We start from the raw sequence: 26,524 nt of genomic DNA, 5'->3' as shown, positions 1-26,524 counted from the left end.
ATTATTATTATTGTTGTTGTTATTCTTTTCCCTGTCTTAATAAACTGTCTTTATCTCAACTCACAGACTTCACTTTCCCGTTTCTCTCCCCCATCCCGGAGAGGGAGGGGGGAGGGTGAGCGAACGGCTGTGTGGTGTTTGACTGCCAGCCGGGCTAAACCACAACAACGGTGCACAGAATAGCACTACTATGAAACAGCCTTGGCCAGGATGGCATTCCTGCAGAGATGTTTTCATTGAGTTCATTACTGACTGGTGAGTAGCTGATGAAGGAGAGTTGGGAGGTACAGTTCTGAACACACACAACATTCAGAACAGTGTTTGAGGCTGGCGGGAATTTGCTCTTGAATCAAAAGTTCATTTAAAAATGAACTTAAAGAAATATTAATTATTAAAGTGGAAACCATTTGCAGTTCCAAATTATCCAACACTGGACTCTTTAAACATTGAAAGCATAAGAATCAGACTTCTGCGCAAGTTCTCTGAAGCACCCTGCATTTTGAACCTAGAACTCGAGACGCCTGCTCACCCTGTGTATGTACCTTACCTTTTCCTATTGAAAACAGGTTGAAAACAGTAAGTCTGAAAAATCACAAGCATGAAAACTATACTGTCAGTGTTAGAGAATGTTTCCTAATTCAAATACTGAAAAAGTGTCTATAAGATTTTTCTGGAAGCATGCTTTAGCCTTATTTCCATGACTTATAGCAGAGTGTTTATAAAAGACACCAGGCTTACTAGTGAAGAAGCCAGATGTTTAGTGTAAGTTTTTTTAGAATGGGATTTCAAAAGTTACAGTTGTTAGAACAGACAAAAACAGTTGGGCATCCCATCACCCGACAGATGGGGAATTTCATTGGTTTTACCCCAACAAAAATTGAAATAAACCATTAGCCTTGGGGAAAAAATATCTAATTGATGATCCATATATATTGGATCATAGATGGGTCATCATGATGGATCTAGTCAGTGGAAATATATCATTTTTATAATATTTTAAAATATCGTTGCATTTTTATTTTAAACCTTGTAAAATTATAAATTAACTGACATTTCAAAGCAAACATTTCCCATTGAGAATGAAAGGTTTTTGTTTAGAAACTGACACTATTCATTCAAATACTTTTATAGTATTTCCAGAAAAAGGAGATTCATCACAAAATAAAAATCACTAACAAAATTTTCAATTGACAATTCTAATGTCAAGCAATATTTTGGTATTCCACAAGAAAATCTGCAGATAAATTTAGGAATCATCTAGCCCAGAAAAGAGATTTGTTTAATACTGACATGAATAAGTTCCTATCACATAAATATGTAGATACATCATTGACTACAATGGGCCTTAGTGTGGAAATTAGTAAGTAGGAGATGAAAGAATAAGACAACAGCAGAAGAGGGCATAGGACTTAGTTGTTCACAACAAGCACTGAAGTTCCTTACTAGCCTGAGTGCACAATGCCCACACAGAAATTTACTTTAGAGCTTATATCACAATGAACCTCAGTGAAAGGATGGATAACTGGATAAACTGCTTCTGAGAATGACTCTCAATGTATTCCTTTATACCCTTAAGTTTTCTACTCCCAAGAACCACCTTTCTCTTTGAGTACAACACTGGAATTATTGTGCTCAAAGCCATGATAATAGTAATGTTTATAACATTTCTAAAATATCATATCCACAGGCAAGAAAATACTACATCAAAAGTTGTCCAATTGCATTTGGTAACTACTGTACTTTTTAGCTCTTGCTGAAATATATATGCAACATGTCACTTCTAAAAGCACTTTGCAGTTTGGTTCAATAACCTGCTAAAGTGACAAAAAATGAGTGAAACTACTTATCCTTTCTGTAGCACAAGAAGAAGAATCAAGAAGATTAAGAAAGGCACAATACTAACATTACTGGATGACTGCATCATATCACAATATAGTCACTAAGGACATTTCTGTAAGACACAGTACTGTGGAAGAAAAAAATTATACATAAATATAAATAATAATAATTAAATTTAATTTGCTGTCTTTTGAAATATGTACCCATACCACAACATTATTTACTAATGTCTTTAAAATATTTTATATTCATACGCACACAGAGACAAGCAGACGTGTCCCTGTTTTATGGATAACACACTATCAGAATATTTAGATTTTCAAGATTTGGTTAAAGATAACTTCTGCTCATTTGTTAGGTGACATATGTACCTAGCCAATACTAACAGTGTCTGTTAATGTTTAACATTTTGTTTCATGCTCTTTGAATGGAAAAAATGGTGAACAGTTGTATCTTCATAAAGAGGATTGGGTACCTGGAAGTCTGAAGGACTGAAGGTAAGACTCTAAAAGGTTTACTGAATACTTTGAACTGATGATATGGTACCTTGCTGAATATTAGAACAACAGATGTTTAATAGGGAAGTGAGTGTGCTCATACAAATAATATAAATTTGAAATACATTATGAAATCAAGAGGAGTTTGGAAAGGTGCATGGTAGCCTCTCCAGCACATTCAGCTAGGACAGAAACAGTGCTGGTGCTACCTACACATGAATTGTTGAAGTGGAGTTCTTGCTACGTAGAAAAAGATGTCAAGCACCATTGTGGCACTGGAGAAGAAGAAAGAAAAAAATAGTTTAAGAGAAATAGTAAAATAAACAAACAAAACCCCACTGCACTGACTGTAAATCCAGGATATCCTATATCAAACTAATTTAGGGGATTGAATGCTCCACAAAAAAGTAATTTCTTGATATGTTAAGAGCAATGCATAAAGCAAACCACCAAAGTTGGGCGTCATTTCACGGATTTTTTTTAAGTGTGAAAACAATTGTTAACCTAAAACATCTGTGCTCTGTTGTTAACCGTATGTTACTATCTCAGTAAAGACAACATCTTTCCCTCATTATGCTTTGCATGAAGATGTCAGAAAATATCTCCAGAGTAATTAAGAAAAACAGTAGAACTTCCATCATTTTATTTTACTGTTTCAGTTTTCTTCAGATGACTTCTCTCAATTTTGGCACAAACTAGATTTAATCAGCTTGCCTATTCTCCCTTCATTCAACTATAAGTGTACATTTAACCAAGTTTTCTTTGAAAACCAGTGCCAGAAGAAATACTTGTACTTGCAAATCTACAGGTGTTTAATTTCAACAAGAAACACAAGTCAAGGACAGAACTTCTGTCTAGAAGGATAAACTATGCAGTCCTTTAAAACAGTACAGATATTTCACTAGCTCCAAAATAAGTGTTAGTAAGTAGAGCGTGGAATATTTTACATCACATGTAATTTGATAAAACCTAGTTAAAAAAATTAAATGCAAAATATATACAATATATTTCCCAATTTTAGCACCATGTTCTGCTTCTAATACTACACATTTATGTGTTGATATTTTTTAAGGAGTAAGGTTCTACAGGACTAAACGATGTAATAAATCAACACAAACTCTGGCAGAGTGGATAGGGCCTGATTTACTTTTGCCTTCCATGTTGTGCATTCATTATTCTGGGGTGGTTTTGTGATCCATTATATCCATTTTTTCCATGATGCAATTGATTACAGAAAATGCAAAGAAATGAAAAATACAGGTACTCGTCCACAGACTGGACCGAGACAACCAGTTTAACCTCAAGCAATCTGCCAAAAAGCTTTCTAATAATAACAGTAATGAATTACTAAGAATTGTAATATGCTATGATTTCATATCTGAAGGAAAAGGCACCAACATTAAGTCCTTGTGCATATTTCCCGTGCCACTACTGCTAGAGGTGTAAATACCCATGAAATGTAGCCACTAGATTTACTAAATGAAGAAGAGAAACAAATTACTTAAATAATAGGAAGCTACCGGCAAATTTCATCAAGCCAAGTGAGACAAGCTAAATGAACAAGATACTTTAATCATGAGTTAATTGCACTGGAGGCTGTCTGCTGCAGAGACTGACTATAAAAAGACAAAGGAAAACCAAAGCAGTCCTAGCTACATCATCACATTTTATGGGGTAATCCTGCTTTTATCAACATGTCTCCAAGAATTATATGAGTAACCCAGGAGGGAAAAACAGTCTATTCAGTCATGAGCTAAATTATAAAAAGTGCAATTTTAATAGTTAAAACTCCAAGACAAAACCAGAGGTACTGGTTCTGAAGCTCATCCTCAAAAAAAAAAAAAATTGTCATTCCTGCATTCTTTCCCTCTCCATACTGCTAGAATTCTCGTGTGAGTCTCGTATAAAAGCAGTATCATTCCTTTATTATGAAACCAAAGTATGTTTGAGAATAACTATAATATGTGCTTAAGTTGCTCCCAGTTTTGGTGAATTAAGATAAAGCCCAACACTTCAAATTTGAACTTAGAAACTGAACTCTTTTGTAGAGGACTGACGTATTTTATTCGGGTGCAATAAAGTAAACAGAAGTATAGATTACAGCTTCAAGCAAACAGGAAATAGATCCTAATCCTATTTTGAATAAAAATGAAAAACAAACAGAAAGAAAATAGGATGTAGTAAACAAAAGTACATTTTAAGAACATACAAGGAAAACTGATCTTGCTAGTGGTACAAAAAGGAAGAAGACTGGATTGGTTTTAGATTAGTAGGTGTCACTGACAGTTCTATGGGTCCAAATAGGTTGCTCCACAGCAGCAATATTTACTAAATACCTAGGTAAAGTACTTTCCATAATGGCAATTAATTTGTAGTCCTACCTAAAACAAACATTAATCTTCACAATCACTATGATGGAGAACGGTATGACTTTGACATGAGTAAGAACTATTAGACATTCAAAATGTGTTTGTAAGTAAAATGAAAAGCAAATCTATCTGTACACCTCCATACTTAAATTTTCTGCAAATGTGAACGTCCTGTGTAATACAAAATGCACAGTTGCATGGGAAAGGTTTTGTAATTCTACTAATTAACTATGTAGAGGTTATATCCAGGTTGATCCTGTTTAGAGCTTTCTTAGGGAGTCTTCCTGGTACATTGCTAATTTTCCTGGCTTTATTTTATGCTAGTATTGATCTGTCATTCAGCACACTGGGAATGCATTATGAATACAATTTCGTTAATTCAGTGGTCTCACTGTAAGATCATTTGCCCAATGAATAGACACTGAAACATCTAGAAGTTAATTGAGTAACATGGTAGTAAATAAAATATCACATTACAGCCTCTGACAAGCTGCTAATTTGCTAGAGTTGCTACTATTTTCCACTGGCCTTTTTATATTCATACTGATTTGCACTGATGTACCTATGCCATTTTAATTGGAATTTGCTTTTTATCTGAGTATATGAAAGTTGGATTTTGATTCTTCATAGCATACAACAAGACTCATTGAACTTATAGTTTGACCTCCAGCTCTATAAGCAACAACTGACTTTTTGATTTTGTGTCTGGTCTACACCAGCCCTGGAAAGACAGCCCAGGGCTCGCTCAGGGACCAGAATGGCATTGTCAATAGGGTGCACTAAGCTCCAGCTTCCCCTTTCCCATGGTACATTTCCTTGTACTTTATAACATAGATGACCGTTGCTCTATGTTCCCATCATGAAACTTAATTTCAGGAAGAACCTAGATGGTTGGCTGTAAATTGTGGAACAGATTTGTAACAATCAGACACACTATCATGAGTACACTGAGATATCAACTGATAATGGCAATTATATAGCTCAACTGGCTCTGCAATCACCAAAACTATTGTACAGTATAAGGTGAATAAAAACTTTTCAGAAGCTGTTTATGATAATGCTCTTCATTGTGAATTAGACACAGAAGAAAAGCAATTGAACGCATTCTGAATTTGTTGTCAAATAAGAAAAAACTTTGCTTGTTGACAAAAATATATCCCCCACTCAAAAATAATCAATTGATCTATCTCCTTGTTATAATGAAATGAATGGATCCAAAAAGTAGGAAAATTTTACATATATACACATGGGTGTGTGCCCATTACCTGATAGTTATTAGCAAACAAATATGCCCGTGAACGTCTTCAAAAACATGTATTTCACAGTTTTCATAGAACATAATCTCCTAGATGTTGAAGAAGCTGTCAATATACGTTTTATGTAAACCTCATTGATTATCGCAAACCACAGTGACAGAAAAGCTCACTCAATGTAAGGAGAAAAATAAAAGTCACAGTTAATACGGAGCCCTAGAATTCAAATTTCACAACTTGTCTCATAACAGATAACTAAGCAGAAAATATACTGTGTTCTTTGTTTTCAAATCTTTTTCATAAATGCAGGAAAATCCTTTTGCCTATTCAATTTACACAACGTTTAAGGATGCATATTTGTTTTACTAACAGTCAAATCTGAAATCTATGTACATTTGTGAGAATCTTCCAGATCACATCACTATGCTTAGGATAAATCTTTCTGCATTTTTTTTAAACTAAGTAATCATTAAAACTTCTATTGCTAAAAGGGATACAAATTTAAATCATGCTATATTTATTTTCCCACATTCAAATTAAAATAGCAGTTCCAGATAGATTTCTGCAAAGCAGTTTAATTGTGGTATTTTCTGTAAGTCCTGAAGAAACTATACTTCTTTTTCCAGCTCAAAGAAAATTAAGTCAGCAATAATATTGATAACTAATTTTTCTTCTCACACACTTGAGTAGATTTGAGAACTTTAAGCCAACATCGTTAATTATAGTGCATTCTAGCTGCTTGCAACATTCTTGAGTATTGATTTAGTGTACTGTTCCTCAGGGGAAAAAGTTACCTTTAATCACTCAAAGTGAACCAGACACTGAAGCATTATTGAAACTCAAACGAGAATAACATTTGGATAGTAAAAACTTCACACCCGATGAATGTCAATATAATAACCACGTGCTGCTCTTGCAGTGATCCAGTTCTGGACATCCTCTGGGGCTTGCCCCAGTTCTCAGTCAAGCCACTGAAAAATGGCCACTAAATAGCCTCATTTCCTATATCTGGAATTACGGTAAATGAGCAAGCAGCTAAGCTCACACTCTCAGCAAGATGATCTCAGTTAGGTGTTTGAAGCCACTGTGTTTGAAGTCACTGTGCTAATCCGTATAGCTGACTTTTACCTCCTAAAGATTCATGTTTGTGATTTGACAGTCCCATTCATTGAAAGACAAGGAGAAGAAAGAAGAACTGACCTTTCTGAAACTGAAGAGGGAAGAGAGGGAGCTGTCTTTCCCTTAACTTTTGCAGGGGAAGAGCAAATTCATGTTCCCTGCTCTCCACCTGATTCTGCCTCCAAGCCAGCGTCACATTGAGAAAGTGCACATACAGGTTAGTTGCCAACAGACTCACAGAAATCTCTTTGCTTTGTTTTCATATCATCTCCTACTGTTTATTTCCTGTGGTGAGAGCACTTTACGTATCATAGTCTCCTCCTAACTGGATGATCTAGAGTTAAGACTAACCAGCAACATAATTTTGTGCAGGTGCATGCTTTCCCTCCCTACATGCCTACACACCATACCTGCTGATAACCTGTTTGAGAGAGCTGAGTTTGCTTAGCAGGAAAATAGCATTGCTTCAAAAGAGCTGTCGAACAAATAACTTGTAATCTTTTGCCTTGAGGCTGGATCAATAGGACTGTGGTTTCAGTACTCTGCGTAGTAAGGCAGAAGGACCAGTAAGAAGGCCATCTGCTGGGAAACCAGTAAAATTTTCTGACCTTTAGTCTGTAACTATTTGTTTTACTTTAAACAGAAAATACTGAATATAAAATAATAAATACAGCTTGGTCCGGCATAAGCTGAAGAAGGTAAGTGGAGGCCTGCAAAATTGAAAGTATTTTATTTTAACTCTGCAGGCAAAGTAACAAGGGCTTGCAGGCACAGCTGATAAACAGTTATAGACTAATAATAAGCAGGATACCAGCAATTCTTCCAAGACTAACGAGGACAGGACACCTGTGCTGTGCTCGAAGAGGTGATGTGCCAGATCCAGCATTTAAAGATATGCAGTATGAGCTGAGTATCTTGGGCTGGTAACAACTGACATCTGCGTGCACTTTGTGTGGGGATAAAATAACTAACCAATTAAAACAGACAGGATTGACACTGAAAGGAGAAAACATGATCCAGTGTCTAAGGAACAAACTACAATGTACGCCAAAGGGAAGCACAGCTCAGATTCAGGATGTTGGACAGATAAACAAGCCCTTCTGCACTCACTTTTGTCACCATAAATGGTCACTATAATTTCTTCCAGTCATAGCATAAACCTTTGTAGACAGCAGGGCTTTTTACTTGAATCTAACCTTCCTTATGTTCTTAAAAATGCATGAGTTTTAGCCTTTATATATTTTTTTTCTCCCCAATAACTCCCCAATAATTTTTTTTAAATTTTTGATAAGTGATTCTTCATTTCCAAATACAAACAGCAGAGCTTTCAGCTTAAAAACACCTCTCCTTGTTGTTTTATGTAATGAGATAAAGAAAGCCTGATTGAAGGAGCTATAGTGATAGAGAAAATGTACTCACCCACAGTCCAGTCCTATAAGGGGACACGAGACAGAACAGTAATGAAAACTACAGGTAAATACACTAAGCTACCACTGTGGCCTACTAAATGAAATCATAATTGCTCACTATGTCATGCTCTAATAGAAGCACATGAAGAAGAAAATTTTTAAAAGTATTTTAAGTAAAGGTGGCAACAAGTCTCCGAATTGTAAACCAATTTGATTTTTAATAGCAAAATATGTTTTCCTTAAGAGATCAGTATTTTCACCCAGAAGCAAGCTCTATGAAAAAGCTGCAGGATATTCTTCACAAAGACAAAGAATTCTCTGGCACAAGACTGAACTTTAAAGGACACGCATTCTTTTTTTTCTTTTTTCCTTTTTTTAATATATATGTATATATTAATCTTTGACTACCAGTGCACCAAGTAGGCACTGCACCTGACCAGTTTGCATCAATGAAACTGTTAACACTTCAAATGTATTTGCACTCTTGTGGTCACTTATGCTTTATAACCTCTCATTTTTAGCATCTTTCTCTGTTTAGAGAAATCGCCTTCTTCTGTCTCATCTACATCTTTAGAATATGGCTTCCAGTTAACAAGTAGTCAAGGAGGACAATGTATTGTAAAAGAAAAAGAAAACTCATTTCACATTAGCAATTAGCCTATTTACATTAATTATTCATTTGCCTCATTCTACAATTTCCCTGCTGTTCTTTTGTGCTTCCTTTCTCCTTGCTGCATGCTACAGCTCACATTACCTCACTTTAATACTTTGCTCCCTTCCAAGGGGAGCCATGAGTCTAAAACATTTATTTTGTTTGCTAATAACCTGCCTATGTAGACACTTTGGAACTGTAATGGCACTAGAAAAACAATTCCAAAGCCTTCAAAAGAACTGACAGACAAAAACAATCATTATGAGCTAAGTGGAGTGAATGGAGTATATGAAGACTTCTTATTTCTTAAGGAAGAAGCTGAGCACTGAATTGGAGCTGATGAAGTATTTGAGTTTTGTCATGCATTATGAGCGGACTTGAGTTGAGACATCAATAATCAAATACAGGAACCTGCCATAGGACCTAAACGCTTAACTCCAAATACTCTTCTGTCTTTGAAAAACACTACAAGAAGGTCCAGTAGATGACTGATGGGGATCTGTTCAGCTACACCAATAGGCACTCTGTTGCTGCTGCTGCTTAAAGGCTCAAAATTAATAGATTTTTGGAAATACTAAGTTTTAAAGCCTTTATTGAGAGCATCTGTTTTGCAGAAAATTGTCACTATTCAAGCCTGACAGAGTTTCCTCTCGAAAACAAATTTCTTCTTGAAATCAATATTAGCTATGAAAAACTAAACCTTGATCCATAAACATTTGCAACATGATACTGTTATACTGAAAATGGCCTTCCCTGGCTCCCCTGACCTCAGGGCTCACTCAGCTTCTGCTTCTCGCAGAATTTTTCAGTCTTTCCTTCAACTTGCTCTGATCAGGTTCTTCACAGCTTGCCTCTCCCTTAGCTAGTAACTGCACTGCCACCCTGACTTCCTTTGAGAAAATAGTTCACCACAATACGAACCATGCTACTGCAATTACATTTTAAAGGTACGACCTTTAGGGCAGCTACCTCATGTTTCTAGATCTGTGATATCAGCCTCTGAACTTTCCTTTCAACCTCAAGGCAAGCAGAGGTCAGATAGTCCTACAGTAGATGCTCAGCAAACATGCACAAAGCCACCTCACAGGCAACATATAAATTCCTCATTTTGTCATCTTGAATTATACTCACTATACATCTGAGAGATCCCACTCATGTTGTGGATAATTAACATCAGCAATCATGAAAAATTAGCTTCAAGTAAAGCTGGGGAAATATTTAGAGATCAGCCCCTCCCCAGGCAAAAAGGAACAGTCTCCTATGTTCTGAATGGAAAATAACCAAATGCAGAATAGAATACATTACAGCAACACGTCTAACATATCTGAAGTTTCAAAAATAACAGCTGACGTAACAGTGGGAATGGGAAAAGATAACATGCTTAAACAAATTTCAAGCAGAAGAGAAAGGTGAAAGGACAAGGCAAAGACAGAGCAAACAAATCACAGAATCAGAGACTATCCCAAGTTGGAAAAGACCCACAAGGATCACTGAGTCCAACTCCTGGCTCCACACAGGACCACCATAAAAAACAAACCATACACCTGAGAGCATTGTCCAAACACTTCTTGAACTCTGGCAGGCTCAGTGCCACGACCCCTGCCCTGGGGAGCCTGTCCCAGTGCCCGACCACCCTCTTGGTGCAGAACCTTTTCCTAACACCCAGCCTGACCCTCCCCTGTCCCAGCCCCATGCCATTCCCTCAGGTCCTGTCACTGGTCACCAGAGAGAAGAGATCAGTGCCTTGTAATATTATTAATATAACTGGAAATATTATTACCTGTTTCAGACACCAACATCTTTTTTTTATATCACAGAACGGTTGAAGACTTATGGGAGAAAGACATCTGTAGGTTTTTTTGCCAAAAGGAACAGAAGTCAAAGTGTCTAATGGCTGCAGTAAACTGAAAACTCTGGTTGTTTGCTAATGTTTGTGATAAGAGTTTGGCAAACATATGGGGAAGGGTAGTAATTTTGACTTGACTTGGCAGGAGCTGCACAGAGATTTAAAAAGAAAATTCTAGTTCAAAGCTAAACCTGGTTGAAACAATGAGGCTGTCTCCCTTAATAGCCCTTTTAAAAGTCAGACCTCTCATCCTAAACCCCATATCTTTTCCCTATTTTTAAAGTGTACCAGCAATGGCAAAGCATGCTCTGAATTTGTATTTTTAAAAAGTTTCATATATCTTGATACAACATGAGGATCCACTTGTAAGTTAGAATTCGTCTGCCCATATTTGTCAATTAGTAGGTAAGAAAGCAGAACATGGTTATTAATTTCCTTATTATTACAATGATCAAAATTTAGACCAATTTTTTTGTTTTCATAGTGAAACACTTGAAGGCATGCTTCTTTTCACCCAAAATTTAGGTATCTATTAAATAATACAAAAGAAAGAGTTGGTTTTTGTACCAAAGATATAGGCACCACTTACGTCATATCTCAGTAACACCTGAATTGCTTGTTCTGATTCTTTTTTATTCTAGGAGCTGGAGATATAAACGGTACTGTGGTCACTGAGTGATCACAAGCCACTTAAAAAAAATTTATTGCTTGCCAATCCAACTGAAGTAAAGATCATCTAATTTTATGATTTTTGAAGAGATTAAAAATGGTTTTAAGTTGTAAATCACATTTATAATTAGATTTAAAAAGAATACCAAATTTTCATTACAAAAAATTTAAAAAGCATCCTGTATTCCCACCAGAGCTGCAGAAGGCACAGCCAAAACAGCTAACCCAGTAAACAGATACCAAAGCAGTACTTGTGAAGATCTCTGCAAAGAAAACTACTGAGCTTTGTACTGGAGATCTATCTTAATTATCTTTGTCAGCCTTCTTGACAGGAAGGAGGACAAATGAGATACTTTGCTCACTTTTATAAATGTCAGTGGATAGTCACTGTACCTAAGATATGAACAGTATGATCTAAGGGACTAAAGAAAGATTATGAATTCCTCCATTGTTGCAGTGATTCAGAGATTATCCCAAAAGTCACTTAAGTTGGTAAAAAGACTTCATAGGCATTAGCTTAAGCCCCGATGCCTTCTTAATTAAAGGCATGAATTATATTCATAACTATTAATTTTGGTTTATATGGATGTGAGTTCCCAAAAGCAGGGAAAACATCTACCATTGGATCACACAGAAAGATCATAGAGAAGGTGGTAGAAAATCCTTCTGAATAATGTCCACAGATGAAATTTTAATCAGCTTATCTCTCAGAAAGAAGCAACACCAAATATCTTTTGTAAGACAACAAAAAGCAAACAAACAAAACAACAACAACAACAACAAAACCACCACCTGTCTGCATCATTGTTCATAAGCAATGGAAGAATGTTCCATTTGCAGGGGAGGCGTGACTGACTTCAGTATTTTTGACTAACTAGGCCCATGAAAATTGCAGCTTCCTGAAGTCTTCTAAGCCATAATGACTGGTACATCATAAAATGAAATCTGAAATCCATTGAAGACTAAACTTCTTCAGAAACCTTTCTTGCCTGGTTCAGTTCAGAAATTCCACACGTCTTGTGAGCATAAGTGCTCACAGAATCATGAAAATAGAATCGAGGTCAGTTTAGTGATTTGAATAAAGAAATATCAGACTCATCAAAAGCAGCTGTGATTTAACACTGGGATTTAACTTTAAAGTCCTTTCAGTCCTTCAATTATGTCGGTCCTTCAATTATTCCAGCTTAACAGCGAGAATTATTTTTTTTTTTCATATTTAAGTATAATAAATATAAAGGGCCTATGAAAACAAAAATGTCTTACCTGTGAATTTGACACAAAAGATTCAGCTGTGTAACAAATGCTATACAAACCAAAAACTACAGAGAATCTAGGAACTCCAGCAGATATGACGCCAGCTTATGGATTTGAGCAGGAATTGTTTTCCCCATTTTATGAAAACTGCCTAAAAGCATAAAATCCCAAGCCATTCTAAGAAAAATTAAGACCTTTCAATGCTTTTTGTTTGCAAAAGAAAGAAAAAAAAAAAAAAACCTACCCTGGTTTACAAAGTACAACGAGGGTTAGACATGAGTTTGAGACATTCTTGCAAATCAGATAAAGCAAAGACTTAATATCAGTCATCCACCTAAAATATAACTATGGTATTTGCCAGTTTGCCATTTTTAGAGTCCTTCCCACCCTATATTTGTCTCACTTCTTTTGCTTGGCTTGCTATATTACAGCAAGTGTATTTTTATCAAAATATTCCTGTAAAACCTTTGTTATTTGAGCCATATATTAATCTACTTAACCAGGAAAAAAAAAAAACAGGAAATCATATGCTAATAATAGGAATGAGGCAAAAATGTTTAACAGGCACCAGGCTTCACAATGTCAGTAGACATTCCTTTCTATGATGAAAGCTGGCAAGATTTACTTCCTGAATGTATGCTCACAGCTCTGTTATATGAGAAAGTAAGGATCAGCGTATTACCATGAAACCATTGAGCAATCCTGTTGGTGTTCCTCTCAAACCCAGCACGTCGAGGTACCTGCTCTTCTTTGAACCAACGAATGATGACTTCTCGAGAAAAGGGTCTAGATGGGCGCTCCCAGATGTTACTACATATAATGACAAATTAGTATAGAAGACAGTCATATAAAGAATTAGCAGTGTAAGAAAGCAAGGGACAATATAAATATAAATCTATTTTGCGTGTATTTTTAAATATACATATAAAAATACAGGATGTTTGGTATAATTGCTGTTCAGTATAGCTCACTGAACAATTTTAACCTTTTTGATTTGTTAAAATTCTTTTGAGTTTTTAGGGAAATCAGAATATTTTGCAATGGAACTGTAAACCTTTTCTTAAGCAAATAACTGTAAGTGAAAAACAATTTACCACAAAACATCCAATGAACATTTCAGCCAGCTTTCCTATTCAACCTTATTTTTATTCCAATTTACATATCAACAAGCAGGTTGGTTGTTCTTTTTTTGTTTTTTTTTCTGCTTAAAATATACTTCTTTGCGCTGGCAGGAATTTCTAAATCAGAATCATCTGTAATAGGTTCTGTACCTAAAACATTAAGCCTGATAGAGGGAATGTTTGGTTTAAGCTATGTCACCTTTGCATTCTCTCTGCCAGCCTCCCTTACTACTTTCTAAGCAATTTATATTATATTAGCTACTAAAAGGCAAGTCAGGTAAAATATGAGTAAAATGCATCCTGCTACCTCAGATAAAGACTAAGAGTACATCTATAATATCAAATTGAATTGTGACTACATCCCAATTAAACATACGGTCTCATTTACCCTGGCAATAGTAATAAAAGGTAGGTTTTACAATGGACTTCTGTATAGTTTGAAATCCCATAGGTTTTTGGGTGCTCATACTCTTGCCACAAATTACCAAATCTTCACTGCTGTTTTTAAGGCAAAGATGGTAAGGCTAGAGGGGGTATGTCTACTTGTACGATAATTTCATTTTCATTTGACAAGACAGACATAGTTTTCACAGGGACCAGTACAGTAGCTGGCTACATATTTCTTGCTTCCTACTCTGCCTGCCACAGAGCTGCCATGTAATGTTGTGTATTTCCAGACAATGTAATGAAGAACTAGTACTAAAATCAGGATGTCAGCTCAGAAGGCACCAAACAGCATTAAACTAGTTTGTGAGATAATCAAGAACCCTCAAAAAACAATCGAAGTTCATCAGTTCTTTACAGCAAACTTCCCTTTAGAAATTCCCTTTTTTTGCTTTAGATTAAAGCAAAAAGATGTCTGCTTGATGATCTGAAACTGAGCCCTTTCAGCTAGTCTTACTAAAAGCGGTGATCAAGCTTGTTGAAATCCATTGATGAAGCCCACAGTGAAAGTAACACTTATTGCTAAATTACACAAACGTATAAGTAGATCTGACCAGTATTCATTATAGAATTTGAAGACACAAACATATGAATAAGGGGAGAAAGTGAAGATTCAGCTATAGATATGCACTTACACAAACAAAAACCCTACATATGCTTCTTATTTCAGCATTTTAATATCTTTCTTCTAAAAAGATACAGGAAACCCTTTGAGTTCCAGGGCCCTACAATCTGTTTCCATTCCTCAACTCATTTCTCTATTATTCTGTTTAGTTTGGAAAGACCTGTCAAACTGATCATTTTTTCTGCCCTAGGCCAAATCTCAAAATTACCATCCATCATTTTCTATACTGCTGCTGTGCTCAAGCATGTCCAGTCAGACAGGAAGAGAGAAAAACAGCCACAAAACTAAAAAAAAAAAAAAAAAATTAAATAAATAAATTAATAATAATAATAAAAAAAAAGTGAGTGAGCAGGCCAAATAAAGAACCATTGTGAAGAGAACACTCAACAGAACAAGGGAGAGTAGGAAGAAATGGAATGAAAGATTTCTAAACTACATAAAAAATCACAAGAAATGGAGACCTCAAGCAAAAATAAAATAATATTATTTTCATGTGACTTTTAAAAGAAAATGCAGGACAAGTTAAAAACTACAGGAACTATGCTTCACACTGAAAAACTAGAGATCTAGCATTGAACCTGCATTCCCTAGAGGCTAAATGTCTGCCTTACACCAATGGTAAATAGCAACATCTCCTCCTTGATTTCCCAGGCTACTGGCAAAGGAAAATTTTAGATACCCACTTTCTCTTAGAATAAAATCATAGAATCATCTAGGTTGGAAGTTATCTTCAAGATCCTCAAGTCCAACCATCAACATGAACTCCAACCTGAGTCCCAACAGCCAATATTTGCAAATGTAGCTCATTTACGCTCACATTGAAAATATTTAAATATTGGAATTGCTTGATAGAAGCTTCATCATACTGGTGATAGGTGTGAGAAGGTCAATTATATAAATTCATTTGTATGCAGTATCGCAGCACATGTTTAAAGCATAGCTTATAATAGATAAACAGTATTGAACATCAACTGGATAATGATCAGAACATTCTCCAGATTTTTTTTTTTCAACCCTTTTTTCAAAAAGTTCATATCCAGTACTACTAAATTCTATTGCAAGTAACCTCATTTCAGAAGCTCAGAAATTCTGGTTAAAAGTTATAGACCTTTTTTTTTTTTTTTTAAACATTTGCCACTTTTACTAGTGTTTATATTACTCCATTTCAAAGAAAACTTTTAAGTAGTTTGGAAAAATACCTAGAGCATTCCTTTGACAAGTTGATTTGATGGTAATATTAGATATCCTGTTCTCTTTCAGACAGTGAAATTCTGATTCCTTCTCAAACTGGGAGTTTTGGCTGCTAGTATCGGAAATTCTCTGCATTTCAACACAATACAGCAAAGAACTTATTTGTCAGAGCAGAACAGATTTCCAAACGAGAAGGGATTCATTCTCTCTGGTGGTGACTGGTAAAGAAAAACTTGATTTAATGGCACTCTTTCCTTTCTGAGTTTGGATATTTGTTGTTGGGATTATTTTAGCATTTAATGCTAAAACATCCTGACAGTGTTCACATTGTCATTATCACCACATGAAGCCAAATTAATGGCATAAGATATAACCAGGAAAACAGTGACTAATCAACTTTCTAGCACCCATCTGCCAGTTTGAATCTTTTTCCTCTTCCGCAATTCATGGCATTTCATGAATAGCCAGATGAAACGTTAATAAACAGAAAAGAAAACAAAGACACTTTATTTTTCCTAAAGAAAACTTAAATCCCCTGAAACTTAGGAGCATGACAGCTCTCTGTAAAATGTTCCAAAGATCCGCTAAGTGGCGGGCAGTTTTAGGCCTAAGGGTTAAGACCTGCCTAAGAATTTGTCCACTTGACTTTCTCCATATCACAACCTTGCATACCGATCTAATACTAACTTCTGAAGGACTCATTGCTGTCTGTGTGGACTCTAAAAAATTTGTCTGAAAAATAAATGGCATTTAGTTTACATTAAGTATGCAGCCTGTTTCCACTTTTTTACAAAATATTCTTGTCGTGGTCTTTGTGAAACAGCAAGACTGTGAGAATATCTAAAAACTGAAGAAGAGCTTGTTGAAATGGTGGGGATTGAAGAGGGAGCAGTTCAACAGAAATTGTATTTCAAAGTCACTCTTGTACAAACTAACCTGGATGCTGCAGAGAGAGTCAGCAAAGGACTTGTACTGTTGCAGTTCAGTTTTGTCTCCTGTTCATTATTCAGGCTTGTCCCCTGGAACAAATTACTCAGACCAGCCACTCTTCCCTTCTGGATGGCTCGCAAGGATTGCCGTCGGTATTCATCCCTTGCCCTGCGTGCTTTGTGGCTCCTTTCCTCATCTGCGGCTTTGGAGCGACGCACTGGGTGGAATGAATGGGAAAGGTGGGGAGGAGAGACTTTAGAAATACTAACAGCCATTTACCCTTTTCCTTATTAAACAACTTACTACATTTATTCTTCACATTCCCTGATTTTAAGGACATTCCAATTACAATGCACCATAAAAGAGATAACGGAATAACCTTCCTAATGCTTCAAATACAGGCCCACCACTAGAAGAAGGATGCCAGACTTGAGCTGTCAATGACCTGATCACTGCTGGCAATAACTGAGCCTCCACATTACGATTACATCTGACACTTGCATTGGGTGCAATAAGAGAAATTTTGCTGCAAGACATCTTTTCGACTGGTGGTACATCAAGTTTTACATTTCAACAGAGAATATTAACTATCACTTGATTTTAAGTCTGTGCTTAACAGAATTCATTGCAGCTATGCACATAACTGGAATTGCAGGAGGTTCTTCCAAAACACACAATTACTTAACATTTAGGTTGCACTTTTTGTTGTTAATGCTGCTTTCTTTCTGAAGGCAGACGCTATCTTCATTAAATTATTTCAAATCATAGAAGTCTCCATCTTGAAAACTCCAGTCTAAAAATGGTTGCAGGAACAACAGAGGAATAAATAGCCATTGTAAAGGGCACGCTGATGCTATGGATGGGATTGTCTCCCACTTCAGTCTCTGAGATTGGATATAAAAAACCAGAATCTGTTCTGGCAGATTTAATACACACCTATCAATGGCACCGACCAGGGATACATAAGTAAATCAAACTAATTTCCATAAACTGAAATGATGGAACTGCAACTCTGGCCATTGCAGGTCAGACATCTTTCACTAAAGCTTCTTTATTTAAAAAATAGTGTACTAACAGTCCTGTTGTCAAAATGGTGTGACTTAAATGCACCAAGAATTGTACTGCAAATATTTGTCACCTATCAGCTCTTTCCTGGTGCCTCAAGCTCCATTTTGATGATTTTTTGAGACACAAATAACTTCAGGCAGGCAAATTATTCCAGTGCAAAACAAATCTTTAACATGCAGTGAAGCAAATATTAAAGCAGCAAGCTATTGCCTCCAGTAGCAATTATCAATCCTGCCATGACTATCCTGGCTTAGATCATACCCAATTCATAAAGTGCACGCGCTATTTCTTACTCTACTGTGATTGTACCTGTGACCAGGAATACATGATATAATACCAGACAGATGCATTTCGTTAGGCTGTCTGCATGCCTCTCGTTTACACTCCTGAATTAAAGCAAGCACAAGTACAAATGGATCTGTCTGAATTATGAAAAGGTTTAATGGAATCAAGAAATAAAAGTGCTTAACAGAAAATGAAACAAAATAAAACCCTCTGGGTATATGAAGGAGTGAGAGGAGACCTTAAAGTTTAGCTATATAATCTTATTATAGGTAGAAAGGTATACAGGGCTAAAAACTAATCAAGAGAGCATAATAAATGAGTCATAGGCGTTTCCTATGTACACAACTGGCAGGATTTCAGTTTCACTTAACTACACACCCTGCAGTTTTAGCCAAATGCAGTAACAAACAGCCATACTGTACAGAAAACTGAGTAATAGGTTTCACTATTTATCTTCCAGGTCATTATTTTTAAGGGTACATAATCTTATCTAAATATGCTACTTCAATAGGTCAAGTGTACTAGGTACAAAATTTCTGTGATTTATCCTTTGTAGAGCCACTGAGTAATGACTGGTTTAAACATGGACTTTGTGTCTGCAATAATGTGAAAGACAGCAAGGAAGATGAGTACAATGCTGCTTGGTGAGACATTTAGAAACCAGTCATTGTTTGTTACAATTGCAGTATACAGATTGAGGGCAGACTGCCTGGAGCTTTTTGGGATTATTTTCTACTGACGTACAGGCTGATTGGTAAGGAAAAAGGCATGGTGTCTTCATGCCCCAGTTTCCTCAGCAATAGATACTTTTTTCTGTAGACATTTTTTCTGTCTTTTCACTAGCTAATGAACCTAAACCATCAGAAGCCTGTGACCTGGACTAAATTTTCCCAACCAGTATCAAATTTTAATATTTCTTATCTCAAAATAATGGGAAGAGCTAACAGTTTGCAACTGTCAAATACTAACATTCAGAAAATTTTTTGAAAGGATATCTGACATGCAATGTTCCCTATCCCTACACATATAGATATATGCATATTTCTATATATGTATGTAAATGTTTGTATATCTGCATATGTATCTGTACATATATATACATAGGGATAGAGAAGGCTGCACATCAGATATCTATGTATCAATGTATTCTTATACACACGTATATATATATATGCATACATAATGTAAGCATCTCTTTCACATGAGGAAGAATTTTTACTAAAATTCTCCAGCTGAAGCGTCTGAACATCATGGTCCATAGGGATGCATACGGTCTCTTAATCCATTTTTAAATTATTGATTGGCTGTCAGAAGACACTTTTATAGTAAATTTACTTTTGGCATGACCCCTGTGCAAAGCATCAATGTCAATAATCATTTTTTTCTGTGAGGAGACTGGATATTTGAATATCTCCTGTCCTCAAAAATCTCTGAATCACTGCTATAGGTCCATCTATCTAGCATCAAGAATTACTACAAATAAATATATATATATATATATACAATTTATATTATATTCCCCTTCTTTTTATATTACAGAATAATGCCAAGACAGTCAAGACTGGGAAATGAGGAATTTGATTGATTTGTCAAGCTTGCACAGGAAATCCACAATTCAGCCAGGTCCCCTGAGTCCATCTCCAGCACCAGTTTTCTTTTCGTAAGTTGGTCATACCATGAAGAGGTACATCCTCCTTCAGCTCAGGTACAATTCATCCCACTTCTTCCCTGATGGCATTATCTTGTGTAGAAATGCTGACCTGTTTGTATCTGCTAGGTACCAATATGATCATAGTTGCAGTAGGCTAAAAAATGGGTTAATGAACCCTCCTGGAAAACTGATAAAAAGACAGAGACCTCTGTCATGATTAGGCTGTTATCATTACTAGAAATAACTAGCTTAAAGCTGGTTTGGATGCTTCTACATGATCTGCAGTGTGAACATACTCTAACAACAAGGAAGAAACCGCAAGGCTTGTGCATGCAATAGCTCTCATGATCTTACAGGTCTTAATTTGAGTTTGCTTTATCTTGAGCACTTTATGAGAACCTATAATTTCTCTGTGCTAATCTAAATGATCTTTTGAGTGAAAATGCAACATTACCTTCTATATTTTCGGTTAGGATTTGGAAATCCCTATTTACAGTCCTGGCAAGGTTCTAACACCAAATCATTTGATAGAGATGAAGATTAATTTCTCCTGTGCTGGGGCTGAATTTGAGTCACTTCATTTATGAAAGACTAGGCACTCTCCATTTTCTCTAACATATTTTTTGATTTTGAAGGGCTGTTAATTACAGTCAGAGCTATGCAAAAGTAAAAAAAAAAAAAAAAAGGCCATGAACGTGTATCCTTTTTTAAAATATTTAGTTTAATTTTACCCTCATTAATAATTCTTGAAAGCTTGTTTATGAGTAATTAGAAATGACTACTTAAAAATAAAATTCAATTTTCAGATTTTCTGAGTGCACATACAAATCACATGGTATTTTTCTGCTTCTTAATTGAAAATAACTTCCCACAAATATTCTGTAATGTGGTTCCAATTCAGCAATCTTTATCTGAAAGCATGTGAATAATCCCATCCCTATTCAACAATGCACTCTGAGACCAGCTGAAGCTCAAAGAGCAAATACTTAAGGTTGAGCACTTGCTTACTTAACTGTACAGCTGAACAGGGAACTATTCACTTTAAAATTCAGCATTGCATCAAATACTGCTCCTGCCAGTAAACTCACTCAATTTCTGTGGAAGGCAAGTACCAAAAGAACATAAATTCCTTTAAAACTCAGACAAAAAAAAAGTTCATAAGAATAGTTTGTAGAAAAACGTAATGATGGCCATAACGGGTCAGACTGGTATCCTGTTTCCAACAAAGACCAAAAGTTGGTGCTTCAGAAAAGATATAAAAATAGAGCAAGTCACTCAATTCTGTTTGCATTTGTACTGGCATAATGTCTGTCTGGAAGTGAGTGCAGCTGGTCAGACAGTATCTGAGCAATTCATTGCTTGTTACAGTTTGCAGGAGGTTGGGAGTATACTAACAATATGCCTTTTGCACTATTCAATCAGATGAATACTTATGCTACAAGTTTTTCTATAATGTTTTACAAATCCCTTTTCTACTGTCACGCAACAGAGAGTCACACTCAGAGACTCTGGCTTCGGGTATTATTTATTGAATACTCTAGAAGCATACAAAATGGAACAGCCTGAGAAAGGTTCAAAACTAATCAGAATATATACACTCCTCCATCCAAGTTTAGCCTTAGTTCTCACTTCTCACTTTCACAGAATAGGAGCTTTGAACAGAGGATTTTTTGAACCAGTCTTTTCTACTATTCATCTTCTCATTTGGCAACCTATATGCTTCCTCCATATATTACCTTGCAACGGCCCTCTAAAACACTCCAACATATATCTACTTCATGAAATCGAAGTGTGTAATTGTTCCTACACCATCATTATTTCCTTGTAGCACTTTCTCAAGTTATTCCACGTTTGTCATTTAGTATATTAAAAAGCACTGAAATTATGTATTTCAATTAACACAGTAGTTCTGTGGGCTTTTATTGTTATTTGGCACAATCAGGCAAACCGCAGAAGCAAACTGAACTGAACAACAGAAACTAATATTAGCAACACTTTGCTTATTGCCTTGGCAATAAACAGCTGAGGGATAATGTGATGAGGAGAGATGAATCCTCATCACATTCTAAATTGCACCTACTAAATAAATTAGTAGTGTCATCAATATCATTGCAACATTTGCTCTCCACAATAGCTGCTCTAGCACGGCTGCTCCTCTTCAGTACTGAGACCCCAGCACTGTTGAATATGAAGGGCTGACTTCAAGGAGATAAGACACAAAGGATCCTGGCCTTGTTCCTAATGGGCAATATGGTCTATCGCAGGTGTTTAGGAGACAAAAGATGTTAATATTACATCCGCTTAGACCTCTCTTATGTATTCCTGCATTTATTTATTGCTTAGAAAAGATGACAAATGGACAGCTTTGCCTATCTTGACTAAATTGCCTCTCAGTGTCTCAAAGGAATTTATGAAGACAAAATGAAAGGATTGACATAGAAAGGGGAAAAAAATCCCTGGAACTGAATTCAAAAGTGAAAAGTGTGGTGAACCTGAGATACTAGCTCATTCCTGAGCAGTTTAAGATGTTTATATGTCCAGATATTTGTTGTTACCTGTCTGCTGGAGGTTCTGGTTTTTCAGTAAAGTTAGAGAAACAAAAGATGTGAACATTCCTCAGGAAGCTCGATGCAGTCTGATGGCAGACTCTAAACCAGCGCAGGAACTGGTTTCAGCTAAGGCACTAAACACTGCATCTTCATATCTTAAACTGTCACAGCCATCTGCTAATGGAAGGCAGTTCTAAGCCCTCAAACCAGCTGGGATAAATTGAGACACTGAGATAAGCATAAGAGGATAAACAAGGACATGATACACTCTAGTCATTAGTCTGCAGTTAGTTTAATGCTAAATCAATTCCTGATAACAGCATAAACTGTGACAGCACAGAATTTATAGTAGGCTGCAAAACTCAACCAGCTAGATGGTGCTGACCTTTTGTTTTGCCACAGCAGCACTATTATGGGTGACCACGCCAGGTATCAAAAGTACACGAGCTGCAGTCAGTCATCCTTTTGACCACAACCACACATCAATATAAGTAGTGAAGTATAGAGACTGAGGGTGACAAAGGATGGACCGATAATTTAGAATTCCTTCAAAGCATAGAGAATGCTCCAAACAAAACTTACACAAGAAAAAATACTGGTTGTAGATTATATCGGTCAGCATATGGTGCAGTTGAAAGTGTTCTGACTGACACAGACTGCCATTACAGAAATCATGGTCAAAGCATTTCATAGCTTGTTCCTTTTCTCTCTGCCTCTTCCCATAATTTCTCTATTGTATTTCTGGTATCTGTCCCTCCACAACCTGCATTCCTTGACAAAACCGAAACAACAATTTCAAAGCCTCAGTTACCTCTTTAATACATAAAAGTAAAATAATTACAATAGTAAGAAAATTATATCTATTTTTAGTGAAGTTTATAGTATTTTATTTTGTTGCCAAGTTCAGTATAAAAATAGGCTGGATTTTTTCTTTATAACGTAGTTGCAAATGTATTTTCTTTCCTTGTCTACCATCAAAGAAATCCTAAAGTACACAATACCATCCTGTATGCCAGGTTGCCAGCTGATGCTAATTGACAAGACCTCATTTTCTAGAAAACTAAAGACTATTTTTGACCTAACTTACTCTGCTGTTAAATGCTCAAAATATAGAAAGCATCAATTTTCCTTTCAGAATAAGCTCATACACCTGGATTTAGATAATTCTCCAGAGAACAATTACATTTTCCATATTGACAGTGCAATATACAGAGGTTTTATTGATGAAAAACGGGCATACCATGCTACCAGCTTGGAAAATGGCACCAGTACATCTTATATAAATTTAATTAATTTTGTACAGAATGATTAGTTATTACATCAATCCCAGGTAATAGGACTTCAGTAACTAGTCTTTGGGAACTCCTGAAATGAGTAGTAAAACCATTAAATAAACTCATAGCATATTTTGAAACATTACTTTTACTTTTGTCAGGAAATAAGTTACACTACAGCAATATTTTTCCTACTTCGTGAGGTATTTCATGCAATGCACATTCTGTCAGCTCTCTAAAGCTCTATTTTCAGTATTAGTTGATTAAACTCTAATATCCCCTAAATAAAGCTAAAACTTTCCAAACATCACATTTTCTTTTTCTGCAAAGTAATCAAATCAGTTTAGCTGTGGGAAATAAAAATATTCTCCCCCCAACAAAAATTCTTACTGCAATTCTTACTGCAAATAAAACAATTCTTACTGCAAATAAATTTCCTAATTCTAAAGTTAGTTATACAATAGACTCCAGATAAAGCAGACATTTTGCTTTTTATTCACAGTAACTTATTAAGTATGCCTTATTATCCTGGTGTGGGCTTTTCCTTATCTACAGTGTGTATACAAACATAGAGTCATATAGTTGTTCTGTTCCTTACAGGTTTTTAAAAAACACTAATATATTTTTAAATAGATCATGATGATGATATCAATAAAGAATTTCAGGGTGATTAAAAAGAAACAGAATCTCCATACACTGAGAACATCATCGTAAGTATTTTTTTCAGGGCAACAATCTAAGTGTTATTTACTGTAATCCTTCAAAATGAAGTGAGTTTGAGTGCTGAAATCATAGCTTGACCCCATCACCATATGGAAGGAATTAAAATACAAATGAAGACAGATTTTACCTCTTCAGAGATAGTTGAGGACAAGCTGTTCAAATAAGCGTGTCCAGAATTATTATTACTAAGCCAAAATTACATTAGACAAAAAATAATGATGTCAGTCACTGTTATGGGTACATTACATTTTTTTCCAAGGCATTGACATAGATTCTTATTCAGAAAGAAACGTGAAATTGGTAAACTCATAGCAACTTTCATTTGTAAGTGCATGTCGGTGATTTCCTGCAAAATAATATGACATTTTCATTGCTTTAGGTATAAGAGATCTGTCACAACACTTCTTTCCACTCTAAAAGCAAACAGAAGCAGACTTTGAGAAATACACGAATCCTGTGAAGGTAATTTTACTCACACTGTTCTTCCCACTCCTGGTCATCATCACTGTGTTGACTGTGCTGCTGAGCTTGCTTGAGGCTCAAATACAGCTCTTTTGCTCGGATTTCCTCCTGCTGCCTTATTTGTTCTTCACCCTTTTGTCTTTCCTCTTCTTCTCTTTTCTAAGCAAAATGAAGTAAAACAGAAGTGGCTAAAGACGAAGAATGTGCCAAAAGTTAGGACACTGATTCAGTTGTTTCCTACCAAAGTAGCTATTTTACCTTGACAAATCCCTATTTCTTTTGCCTTAAGGTTTCTCACCTGTCACAAATAGGCATAATAGAAACTTTTTACCTCTTACGGAATTTCTGAGAAAAATGTGTGTCACGATATCCTTATGTTGTGAGATGCACAAATAAGCAATAAGGAATATCTAAGTACCTAAGACCTGAAATGTATAAGGAAAACATGTTTCATTACATGGCACCAGAGCCTGTGCTCTCCTACAATTTGTAAGCAGTGCTTGTTTTCAGTCCACATGTACTCCCACTGGAGGCATCACTCTCACTGTAGAGTTACGTACATCTTCTACAGGATCTCTACAATTCAGAAGCTGATTTCCTGGTGTCTCAGTTTAGCAACTGTCACCATGTGTCATCAACACTAACACAGAGAATAACATTCTCCAACTATCAAGACTATTACATTCTGGAAGAAACGCCAGATCCTTCAGTACACACCAATCAACCAGAAGTAACATACACATAAGTACCCTTGCAAGAAGATCTTAAAGGAGATGGAAATGTGACGGAGTACCTCTACAGCTGCCCTTCCAGATACTATCAATAACTCAACTGCTTAGTTAGTGCAGGAATAGGAATCCACATCTGTTTTTTTTTTGTTGTTGTTTTTTTTAATCAATTTTCCCAATTTTGTTGTTCAACTGATCTCTAAAGACAACAAAATTGAACTTCATGCTGTGTACAAAATTATTTCAATAAGAACAGGGCTCTTTAATGAAATTTATAATGGTAACACTACTATAACCTTTTGGGTAACAAACTTATGAATAAGAAGTTAAATATATATATATATATATATATGGCTTCCTTAAATGACATTTGTTTGTTAAAGGACAGAAGTGGGACTTCATAAGATCTTTGCTTTTTCCTAATTTTGTTTCTTTTGGGTGGGATTTTAATGTTTTATTGCAATAGGACCAGCAATAGTTCAACACAAAGAAAGAAAAAAAACAGGATTACTTTAAACTGGAAAACAACTTTCTCAAATCCACCAACTTTTGTTTGATCAACCACC

At 35.8% G+C, this 26,524-nt stretch overlaps 1 protein-coding gene across 4 annotated transcripts in view; it reads right to left on the bottom strand.

The window, feature by feature from the left end:
• The window catches only part of SH2D4B (SH2 domain containing 4B), a 125,031-nt gene that overhangs the window by 16,767 nt on the left and 81,740 nt on the right, over positions 1-26,524 (bottom strand). For all 4 annotated transcript variants that reach the window (XM_040563009.1, XM_040563010.1, XM_040563011.1 and 1 more), the window contains 3 exons: positions 25,245-25,389; positions 17,225-17,435; positions 13,590-13,717 (listed from right to left, as the gene is read on the bottom strand). In XM_040563009.1, the coding sequence (XP_040418943.1) occupies positions 13,590-13,717; positions 17,225-17,435; positions 25,245-25,389 (484 nt within the window). The remainder of the gene's footprint in view (positions 1-13,589; positions 13,718-17,224; positions 17,436-25,244; positions 25,390-26,524) is intronic.

This window comes from Cygnus olor, chromosome 7 (genome assembly GCF_009769625.2).
Source record: "Cygnus olor isolate bCygOlo1 chromosome 7, bCygOlo1.pri.v2, whole genome shotgun sequence".
NCBI classification, from domain to species: Eukaryota; Metazoa; Chordata; class Aves; order Anseriformes; family Anatidae; genus Cygnus; species Cygnus olor.
Note: the sequence above shows the minus strand (reverse complement) of the source record. Positions and strands in the feature narration are given on the sequence as shown.